Source organism: Balaenoptera borealis (genome assembly GCF_965194805.1).
Source record: "Balaenoptera borealis genome assembly, chromosome: 10".
In the NCBI taxonomy this organism is placed as follows: domain Eukaryota; kingdom Metazoa; phylum Chordata; class Mammalia; order Artiodactyla; family Balaenopteridae; genus Balaenoptera; species Balaenoptera borealis.
Window position 1 is genome coordinate 59,804,283 of NC_138874.1, and position 12,129 is coordinate 59,816,411.

General features: G+C 37.2%; 1 protein-coding gene across 7 annotated transcripts in view; it reads left to right on the plus strand.

Annotated features, from left to right (window-relative positions):
* Nucleotides 1–12,129, plus strand: part of KAT6B (lysine acetyltransferase 6B) — a 179,468-nt gene that overhangs the window by 137,037 nt on the left and 30,302 nt on the right. For all 7 annotated transcript variants that reach the window (XM_082408727.1, XM_082408724.1, XM_082408723.1 and 4 more), the window contains exons 12-13: nucleotides 1,322–1,483; nucleotides 4,606–4,699. In XM_082408727.1, the coding sequence (XP_082264853.1) occupies nucleotides 1,322–1,483; nucleotides 4,606–4,699 (256 nt within the window). The remainder of the gene's footprint in view (nucleotides 1–1,321; nucleotides 1,484–4,605; nucleotides 4,700–12,129) is intronic.

Genomic DNA, 12,129 nt, shown 5'->3' on the forward strand with positions numbered 1-12,129 from the left:
TTATGCATAAAAATTATTGAAGGAATTGGATTGGGTAAGTGCCAAGGTCCCTATTCTAGAATCTGAGTTAATACTAAGAGTACAGCATGTAGGAAGTTTTCTCTTAGCAGTGTCCTAAGTAACTTATAAAATAAATGAATAATAATCACAGATTGCTACTTTCCTATCTTTTCTTTATCCCTCTGGAAAGCATGCCATTTTAGACCTTTCACAACCGATAAAAATTTTGCTTCAGCATTGTCATCTCTCTATTTTTCTGGTTCAGGGATACATACATCTCTGTCTTTTTGTAATACGCTACCATTTCCAAAAGGACCATCCTCCCAAATACATAAAAACTTCCTTTAATTAAAGAGAGAATTGTATCCTCTGTGCCCCTTGCCCATATTTGATTATGTTGCCATGTGTGGGACCTAGGTCTCATCCAAGGGAAATAGTTATATGAAGTCTAAAAATAATTTGCAATATGAGAACCTGTATGGTCCACAGGAGACTTGAGAACGGTCAAGTTCATTGTTAAAGAGCTCTGGTTAGCAAACATCCATTTCCCCTAAGAAAAGTGCTAGGGAAATTCTTCTTGAATCTGCTGTGCTTTCTGTTTTCAACAAGTAACTACATTTGATCCATGAAATTGACATTTGTGCCTAGCCTCCTGTCTGTAACCGTCAGTATCACAGCTTGATTCTTTTATTTTGAAGAGAAGTAGACTGTAATCATGGTACTTATTGTAGGTTGAAATTCATCTCACTTTCTCTGTAAGTATTCCCAACACAGAAATTTTATCTTTTCTAATTATATTTAAAATGATGCTTGGAATAAAACCAAAATGGAAGCCTCTTTTGTTAATCCATACTTCTAAGGAATCAGGATAATAGTTTATTTATTTTATTTTTATGTGAAGCCCTTTTGAAAACAACATAAAGTTTAACTTCCTTGAGCAGTATTTTGATCGTTTTACATTTCTTTAATTCCAGTTTACCTGGTTCAAACAGAGAGGACCTGCCTAATCATTTTTTACTCGTAATAAATTGCAAATAAAAATTACTTCTTTGTTAGCAGTGTGGCCTTTCTTCAGGTAGTGTAAAGAGAAATTTAAGCTACCTAAAATTTACCCCAATTTAAGAGAAAAGGTGGAATTCTGATTTGCCAAATGACAGCTATTTTCTGGTAAACTTTATACTTGGTTAATGGAGTGTTTTAATCGCTCAGTTTGGGATTTGGAAATAAAATTATATACTTTCCAAAATACCGTATAAAAGAAACAATTTTATATTGAGTGGTATTTTTATGTTAAATAATGTTGTCTGTTTCTCTTTGCTAGGTTGATGGGAATATGAGCAAAATTTATTGCCAAAACCTTTGCTTGTTAGCCAAGCTCTTCCTGGACCACAAAACGTTGTATTATGATGTCGAGCCATTCCTTTTTTATGTCCTTACAAAAAATGATGAAAAGGGCTGTCATCTGGTTGGATACTTCTCTAAGGTAAAACAAGAGCCAGTATGACCTTCATTTTCTTTTTCAAAATGTTTTTGGTAGAGCCCAATTCTTCAAACAGGGCTTTTTTATGACTCTAATTTGAATAAGTGACACATGTTTCTGAAAAGCTCAGATTCTTGTTCAGAGCTCATTAAAACCAACCACAACAAAAAAAAAACAATAAGCATCGTGCCTAGGAAGTGTGTAAAGGGCCTCAGCACTGTTTGCTGTCTCGACTGTCAGCATTCACTTAACGTTATAATCGCTGCCTTGCAGACCACCTAGCATCTTTCATTTTCTAAATGTTAAGCTTATTTCCCTTTTCCCCCCAAGTGGTGTCAACATGAAGGTTTCAATGCAACGTAGCATTTAAAAGATAATTCTCATTTCTCCTCGTTGCATTCCCTCTGTTGGTCATCAGTATCTCAGTGAGTTAGAACGTTGGCATTTGGACAGTTAAGCTAATATAATGGCTGGTTTTACTCTTTTGTCTCTTATTCTCTGTGCTATTGTTTTAAGATCTAAAGCAGCCTCACCTTTAGAAAGCCTAAGTTATCTCCAGCTGTTAACATAGGGGAGCCCTTGACATAGTGAGTGGATGTAGTTTGTCTTTTTCACTGGTTCAGAGCAATTCTCTCACATTCTTCTGTTCAAAGGCTTCTGAGAAACAATAACTCATATGCAATAATGGAAATCTGAGTTTGGAGATATTTACCAGGTAATGAGCTTAACTTTTCTTAGGTACTTAGGAAATAGTTTAATATGCCAGGATGGTAATTATAAGACTTCCAGGCAGAAGGTAAATGATCCAAACCCTGTATCTTATTTTTTTTATGATGTATGTGTGCATATTAGGTGATAAGTGAATTTCACTGACTCTACTGTTGCATAATGTAAATGGAATGCCTAATGGAAGTGTCATTTTCATGGAAGATCAAAAGATAGAATATATATGAAGGTCCTTTGCATATGGAAGTTTTTCTAAATTTAAGAATCAATCCAGAGACCATAAACAAAAATAGGAGTAAGTGACAGCACTCGTGGGAAACAGCCTCAACGCCTTAATCCACATATTTGGTAAAGCTCTAAAACGAAAAAGAAAAAAGTCAACTTTATAGGTTATGGATTCAAAAGATGATAGAGAATTAACACAAGGTGAAACAATAACTAGGAAATCTATTTATATAACTTATAAAACATTTTACATTCTGTATACACGTGTAAACATCTTTTTCTCCAAAGAGTTGAAAAGAATAGTGGTCATAACTGTCCTGCCTGTGCGAAAATGGTGTTTCTTTAAATGTATCTGAGTTTAAAAACAGATGCTCAGTGGTGCCTGCTGCCCTTGTCCTGCCTTGTTTCAAGTTGGCCTCTGGGTCTCAGTTCATGGTAACTCTTGGGGTTCGAATCTCTGCCTCTCTTCCTCCCAGGGAGCCCAACATTTTACTTAGAACAAGCTAAAGTTTTTACATTTTGTCACAGTTTCTTTTATAGTATGGCAGCAACTACTATCATTTCTTACTATACCCGGAATACTATTATATTCTTTGGCAGTGCAGTAAAACAAAAATTAATCTAAAAAAACAGCCATGTTAAAAGACTAGACGCAAATTAAACCATATTCTAACATGTCAATTGGAGTGTGAAGGACGGACTATGGCCCTTTGGGGTTATACTTAAACCAAATTCTAGATGTTATAGCCAGAGAATGGCCAAGATGACCTAGAAAAGTTCAGTGTAAACCATTACATGCATGTGACTTTCCAAGCACATAATAGATGACACAAAACAGGAAGGAAAGAAGGAGGAGTTATTTTATCCATAGATTAGAGTTTAGCTGTAGTAATGTGTTAAAGGGCAGGGGGCAGGGGCTGGGGGGGGAAGGACAACTCTTGGGTGGGATTGCCAAAAATCTTATACAGGTAAGAATAGTTTGGGACAAAGAAAAGACTGGCATCAAGGATGAATCCTTAAACCCAGAGTACATCTCTTTTTAGATTTGTGACCCATTTGTCTGACTTTGCAAAGTAGACTAATTATTTGAATCTTTGCCACAGATGTACACAGCCAGTGATGGACAATCCAGTTTCTTAGGAAAATTGACACACATCATTTCTTCCTCCTCATTTCTTGGAGACTCCACAGACAGCTACAAATGTGTAAAAGTCGGGAGCACATCTTTTTCACAAAGGAATCTTTAATTCTTCCCTGTAGGGTTTTTTCTACAACCATTTCCTGTGATCTTTCAAATAGGTTCATTAAAGATCTGGGTGTTCCTAAGTAATTCTTTGGTGTGGTTAGTACCATTTGTGGTCAATCTAATTTGTGGTTTATATTTGGCCAGAGCATTCACAACCTCAGAAGCCTTTTCCAGATCTCCTCTGTGTAGGTTTTGGCGGCTTCTGTGTACCCTGAAGAAAATATTGCTGCTCTGATGCCATATCCCATGAAAATTGCAAATTTTTCCTGAACTATAAGAACCATTTCCCACCATATTCTTTCCAGTCTTCCTCCTGGTTTCAGACTGTTGGTAATATTTTGGCCTCCACTTTGGTTTGGAGGCTTGGGGATTTCTTGTTGCTGTTGTCTTTTTTGTTTTGTTGTCCTACTTTGAAATGCAGATTAATTATTTCTCCAGCTTTTTACTTTGACTGTTTACTCATAGGAGAAATGTATTTGTGCAAGTCTACCCACACATACAGTATTTTAGTTTCACTGGGGCCTTTCGCAAAGTATTCCTAACTGACCCCGCTGGGTGACTCTCTGGATGGTTTTTTTTTTTTTTTTTTTTTTCCTCCCCATCTCCCAGGTTGTTTGAGCACGGAAAACATTTCTTCCATACTGTCTGTGTTCTGTTTCATTTGACTCACATTTCCTTGGATTCTTTATTCGTATTTCATGGTACTGACATTCAAGAATAAAGATGTAATTGAGAGGCATGCCTGGAGTGGGTAGTTTGTTGTTAGCTGATAGTTTGATTGATTAAGACGGTAGGATTATTCTGCTTGATCCTGACCTAACACATTGGCTCACCTTAGTGGACCGTGGTACAAGGACGATGGCAGGTGCAGGGAATTGCCCACTTCAGCAGCGCTCTGACATACTTGTTCTGTCTCTCTTTCCCTCAGGAAAAGCTTTGCCAGCAGAAGTATAACGTCTCCTGCATAATGATCATGCCCCAGCACCAAAGGCAAGGATTTGGACGGTTTCTCATTGATTTCAGTAAGTGAAGTACTTTATTTACTTTCATGATCCAGGGAGCTGATGGCTGTTAAAGGAGAGTAGCACATAAAACTTTATTTAACCTACTTTGTTGTTTTTATCGATAGATAACGGGTTTTCTACTTATATTTACATAGGTTAGAGAATCTTCCTCAAGTGAAAAATGTACTGCTGCTCACTATTGTACTCTAGGAAATTGAGACTAGATCTCTCGGCAGTGTCACCAGCTCGTAAAGCCATTACCCTGAATGAACCGGCAGAATTACATTCCATTCTGTGGGGCTCATGCTCATTAGCACCAAAAGTGGCAATTATTTGTGATTAAAGCCAAAGGAATTGTTATTTAAAAGGATTTTCAGCTTTCTAAAATTTTGCCTATAATCTTGTGCAGTACAGAGCAGGAAAGGGATCTTTATCTTCAGAAAAACAATTCTTTAGGTAGCCTATCCTTCTAGGCTGTCTGGTAGAAATAAATATCTTGTTTTGTTAATTTCCCTTTTCTATTACAGAAATTATTACAATGTTCGTATCTAGAGGTTGCCCAAGAAATATTTTTTATACACATTTGTATCTTCTGAGTCTCCTCAGTAAAAATCGGAATACTATTTTAAAGTACGCATAGGATAATGTTTTTTAAAAACTGGTAGTTTTTTCCTCCTTGTTTATATTATACTGGATGTGTTAATGTAGTATTAAGGCTGCATTTGGAGAATGGATTCAAAGTATCCAGATAACACGAAGGTGGGGTATCCCATGATAATAATCACTTGTAAAAATCTGTCGCTAGGAACTGTGTGCTTCTTCATAACCAGATTTTAAACTGAAAGAAGGAAAATATAGCAGATCATGTAATCTTCATAAGGTACATCAGATGCAAAAGCAAAATGTAAATGTCCTCAAGAAAAACCATGAAGCAACATGTTGAGTCTAAATCTATATTATTAGATGTTGAAATGTTAAAGTTTGGGTGTAAGATATAACCGTATAGCAGCTTTGGACGGATTTGTATAATTTATTGACATTGAAGGATATTCTTTTTTGAAGTATCTTTATTGATTATTTTTACATTTTCAGATGACATTTCTAGTTATTTAATTTGTTACCCTAGTCTTACTCTTCTTTCTTGATCTAGTTATCCCATGGAGGGCCATCTTACCAGAAGTTTACCATTTTTATTTTACAGTCCTAGTTGTAATGAGTTCTAAGGGCAAATCCAATTGTGTTGTTTTGGAGTTTTTTGGGGCCACTGTTCACAAGTTGTTCCTAAATACTATAATTTCTGATATGCATAGCAGCCATTCGAGCCTTAAACTTTGGATAGTATCTGCATGCTTACAGAGTAAGGCAGACTTCTTAGCTCAATATTCAAGATCTTCCAACAGCTAGTTCCAGCCTATGTTTTAGGCTTTTTCATGTATTATTTCATATATTAATCTCCATTTGCTCAAATATTCTGAGCAGGTTCCCATACTTCCATTCTTTGTGCAGTCCCTTCCTGAAATGACCACTTCTTCCTTCTCCAGCCTCTGTCTGTTCAAAATCCTACCCATTGTTAAGCTAGCTCAGGAGCCTCTTCTTTTTGATCCCACCTCCTGGAGTTTCATCCCGTTCTCTTCTTTGCTCCATATCTCTGCAGTGTAGCACTTAGACTCAATTCATTCTTTTGTGGTAATTATTTGATCTAAGTGTCATACTTCCAACTTACTGTAAACTCCTTGGGTACCTTTTTTGTATTCAGGTGGACAGTGCACTCAATAATCTGCATTAGATGTATTTTTGTTAAGTTGTATTGAATCTCCCAAGCGATATGGTCACTGCCCACAATAACTTTCCACCTAAAATTTAAAAGGGACTGGTACTTACCGGGTAAAAATGCAAGTCTCTAAATACAGTAGCCTCTTACTTGTACAGTGTGATCTGGTACTGAGGCCTTATGCATAAAATAACAACCCAGGAACAAAGACATTCCCTTCAAATGCTAAATCTTTATGTTAGACATTTTAGTGAAAACTGTATTAGAGTCTACTCTGTTTTTTTAAAACATGAACTAGGGAACACAGTGGAACCTATCTGGATGGCTCAGGGCCATCATGATAAATGCCTTCCATTAGGGTGCATCTAGGCAATGCAGTGCTGCAGGTGTCATTTTAGATTTTCTCTTTCATATACCCTTGGTGTCACCCTGCACTGGAGTGGGTTAAGGAGTATGATGAATGATTTGAATAAAGTTGAAAGGGAATTGGTGCTATTTCTTCAGAGAAGAGAAGACCAGCGGAAGAATTTTATAGCACTCAAAGAAAATGGGGACTGGTATAAACCCAACAGAAATTCAATTTAAAGCAAAAAAATAATTCCTTGGCTACACAGGTTTTAAAGAAGATAGAGTAGGCTGCTGAAAAAATTGATAGCATCTCCTTCTTTGGAGTTACTTAAAATAGTAGATAAATATCTTTCTATGATGATTAGATCCAGTCTTCTGCAGAAGTAGGAGATAAACCCCATGACCTCGCATAATCCTTGTCAACCTTACATTTCAGAACTCAGGGAAAAACAGATAACTGGGGTTACAGGTTTTCTAAAATCTGCTCTGTTTTTTAAAGGAACCTTTTAACAGTTAGATTTATTTTATTTCTGTTTGTACGTGAGCCTGAGGGTCTTTTGGTCGGGGAGGTATTTTCAGTAATTCAAAGAAAGTTGTAAGGCAGGAAATCTTTATTTTGTCTATAATCACTGCTGGTTCAGGAAGCCAAAACAAGATAACAACAGAAGGAAAGCTGTTCTCTGCCCAGCTGCCCATTGGCACACTGGATCATAGACATGAGCGAAAAATGATGTGTTGTGTGTATGTAAAGAACTGTGAATCCAAAGCTTTGAACACTGTTCTCCAGGACAGTCAAGAGGTGGAATGGTCATCCCAGGACCAAATGCTGTCCTTGGAATAATGTTGTTGTCTGTCTCTTCCTAGGACAGCTTGTCTGGGATGTGTCTGAGCAGGGCTTCCCAGGAGGTCATCTGCAGAGCTTTGCCGGAGTGACTAAAGGGCACCAACTCCCAATCTGCTCATAAACCAACTCATGGGTTTTGTAACTCTGCCCAAAACTTAAGTGGCTAGAGGAAGGAGTGACTTGTCATGGGTTGAAGCTGATACTACATCTCTTTTTCTCTCCTGGTTTCTGAGCTTCCCTCTCTCCCTCAGTCAGAAAATTTTAAAGTCCTCCCCATCTCTGTCTACACACACACCATTCTCCATACACACACACACACACACACACACACACACACACACACACACACCATTCTCCATCCCCACCATGCATCTCAAAAGTTCAGAGAAGCCCCAGCCCCATGAAACTTTTGTGATTCCTGCTTCCGAGCCTCCCAGGACAAGGCAAGTAGCTGCTTTTCCTCCCAGGGTGTTGCTGGATCCTGGGGCAGCCGCGTGTTCCCTGCCAGGCCATGCCCTGCTCCTGCTGCCAGAGCTGCCCAGCAATGCCTTATCCAGCTTACTATTTTTCCTTTAATTTTGAAATAATTTCAGACTTAGAGAAAAGTTATAAAAATGGCACCAAGAATTCCCATATACTCTCTACCCCAGTTCCCCAGATATTGACATTTAATCACATCTGCTTTTTGCTTTTATTTCCCTCCCACTCCCTCCCCATCCCCCTCTATCATATTGAGATGTATTTCTTTTTCGGAATCATGTGAGAGTAAATTGCAGACCTGTATCACCTTTACCCTTACTATTTCAGAGTGTTTTTCTAAAAACAAAGATGCTTTCACATGTAACCACAAATTATCAAAACCAAGAAGTTAATGTTGATTCAGCACTATTATCTAATCTCTCTACCTTGTTCAAATTTCAAATTTTGCCAGTTTTCAACTAATGCCCTTTTCCAGGGGGGGAAAAATGTTTTTTCCCCTGTACAAGATCTCATGTTGAGTTATGTCTCTTGAGTAATCTGGAATAATACCTTAGTCATTTTTTTGTTTTGTTTTGTTGTTACCTTGACATTTTTGAAGTGTACAGGCCATTTATTTTGTACAATGTCCCTCAATTTGGGCTTGTCTGATGTTTTCTCATGGTCATATTCAAGTTCTTGATTTTTTGGCAGGAATATCACAGAAGTGCTGCTGGGTCCTCCTCAGTGCCTCTTATCAGGATTACATGATCATTTATTTGTCCCATCACTGGCTTCAGGTGGTGCCTTTCAGGTTTCTTCATTGTAAAATAACATTTTTCCCTTTGTAATCAGTAACTATCTGGTAAGAAGATACTTTGGGATTGTGTAAATATCCTGTTTCTCATCCAATTTTCACCTACTAATTTTAGCATTTATTTATGATTCTTAGCTAAAATAGTTATTACTTTGGTAACTACCAAATGGTGATTTTTAAAATCCCATTGTATATTCTACTTATTTGTTGACATTTGGCTGTAGGGAAGAGCTTCCTTTATTAATTTTTTAGTTAAATAATTACTTCATTTATTTCATTAGTCTTTAATTTATATAATTATGGACTACTCATGGAATTTTATTTTATTCTTTGGATTATAACCTGTTGCTGCCATTATGTATTTTGATGTTCAAATTGCCCCAGATTTATTCAGTGGGAACTGCTTCAAGCTGGCTCCTGTGCCCTTCTGACATGTCTGATCCTTCAGCCACTTCCTTTGCATTCCAGATCAACACCACTGCAAGGTTGTAGTCTATCCTTCCACGTTTCTGCGTTTGTAACTCTCTTCTCTGATAGGGAGAAACCTGACTTCCATTACCCACAGTATATTTATTTATGTACTCAGTCCTAGAATACACATTAAGTAGTTTTAGAATTGCGAGCTCATACCACTGTGTAAAACAAACCTCCTAACTAGAGGTCAGTTTTTGTATGTAGCTCTTTTTGACTTTACCCTGAGTGTATTTTTAGTTAAAGTACTGTTCCAAATGTTAGTTAGGTTAGTTCTTTTAAATTTTTCCCCCTTCAGGGAGGTTATATTATTCATTTGAAATACAGTTAGGCTTATTTGTTTCTGTTTGTTATCCACTTTAGTTTTTCTCTATCCTTGTGTGTTTTTTTTTAAGACTATAAAACATTAACATGATTTTCAAAGTTGAAACTATATTAAAAGGTATACTCAGACAAGTGTCACTCCCCTCCTCCACTCCCTCCCCCAGTCCCATTCCTGACCCTTTCCTGCAGGTCGCCAATCTTATTAGTATCTAGTTTATCCTTCCTGTGTTTCTTTTTGTACAAATGAGAAAATAGATGTGTGTCTTCTAATTTCTCCTCCTTTCTTACACAAAAGGTAGCATACTATAGATAGTCTTTTATGTTTTGCTTTTTTCCGCTTAAGAATATATTCTGGAAATCACTCCATGCTACTTCATAGAGATCTTCTTATTTTCTTCTACAGCTGCATAGTTCTCCAATGTGTGGATGTATGTATGTGGATGAATATACTTTATTCACCTAGTCTCCTAGATATAGACATATAGGTTGTTTCCAATATGTCACAATTTTAAAAGTGCTATAGTAAGTAGCTTGGGCAGATGTTGACTGATACATTCTTACAGAGCGGTGAGAGTCTGTTATATATACTTTCAGTTTTTTAGGACTCTGCTTGGCTGGGCCATTGCCCAGCAGATAACAAGCTTTTACTCAAGTCTGCAGAGCCAAAACCCTGCCTGGGGAGCAGGATACAAAACCCATGCTCCTTGACTGACCTGGGAGAGACCCAGGGAAAGCAGCTGATTCAGCAGTAGGTTGCAGGACATTGTGCCAGGTCATGGTGAAAGAGGCTGGCATCAGCACTTACTTGTGTGTTTGTGTAAATGCATTTATCAGATTCTAAACTGGATAATGGAGATAATGGATGAGAAGATTCATTTCTTACCTCTTCATTTAACATTTGTTGATTGGGGCACCTTAGTCTATACTCTGCTATATACCAGCAACAAAAATGAAGAAGACATAGCTCTTGCCGGGTGGTCAAGTTCAATGACAAGCCATCAGTTGCTGGGCAGTACATTTCTACAGTAGATATTGAGAGCTCATGGCATGGGAAGTTAAAGTGAAAACATTCCAGGCTGAGGGAAACAGCATATTCAAAAGCGTGGCCATGTAAGGAAACATGTTAGATGTTTGGATAACAACAAAAGAAACTCCAAGTAGATTAAAGACTTAGGGATTAACAAAAATAAAAAATAAAGACATTAAAAAAGAAGAAGAGGGGACTTCCCTGGCGGTCCAGCAGTTAAGACTCTGTGCTTCCAATGCAGGAGGTGCAGGTTCCATCCCTGGTCGGGGAACTGTGATCCCACATGCCTCGCAGCCAAAAAATTTTAAAACTAACTAACTAACTAACTAAATAAATAAATAAATAATTTTTTAAAAAAGAAAAACAATAGAAGAAAGGATATCTAATTATTTATCTGATCTTTAGATGGTCAAGGACATCCTAAGCATTAAAAGAATGAAAGAAGTCACACAAAAAATACATAAACTTCACTGTATAAAAGTGTAAAACTTCTATGTAGGAAAAAGTATTAATATTTAAAAGTAAACATAATGGGAAAGATGTTTGCAACAAATATACCAGGCAAAGTTTTGATACCTGTAGTATTTAAAAAAATATAAAAGTAAAGGTTTGATAGTGTTAAAACATAAACCCTAATGGAAAAATGAGCAGAGGACATGAACACAGAATGTGCAGAAAAGGAAAATCACTGGGGGCAGCAACATTGCTGACATTTACTGAGTGTCTATATGTGCCAGTCACTGTCCTAGGAGCCCTGACTCATTCTGTCCTCACATCAGCTGTTGAGATGTGTGCTTTTAACCTCATTGTACGGGTGAGGAAACTACTGACAATGGAAAAAAAAACAAAAACAGAATAACCTCAGTATTCAAAGGTAAGAGAGAACCATTCCCCTGAGAAAATTACGATACATTCATATAATGGAATATTATTAGCCATTGAGAATTATGTTTTGAAGAATTTTTAATAAAATACTTATGATAAATAAGTGGCTTTCAAAATTGTATATATAATATGTTCTCGATTATGTAAATAGTATATGGACAGAAAGAAAGGAAATACACTTCCAGATTATCTGTAGAATTAGAATTACAGGCAATTTTAATTTTCTTATACCTTTTGTTGTAACTAAAAAGCAAATTAATTTAAGAAGCAAGAGTCGGGGAAGGCTGATGTAGGGCAGTGGCAATGCGGATGTGTGGAAATGAGGCAGGTGTTTTCCTGGTCGTTCTGCAGCAGGTAGAACTCTGCCAGGCACCTAGTGGTGCTCAGTAAATACTAGTTGAATAAGTGAATGAACTGAGCTTGGAAAGGTAGTGAGTGCAGCTTTGGCCATGTTGCCTTTGCTGTGATTTTAGGCATCCGTGTGCAGCTTCCCATGGAGTTCAGA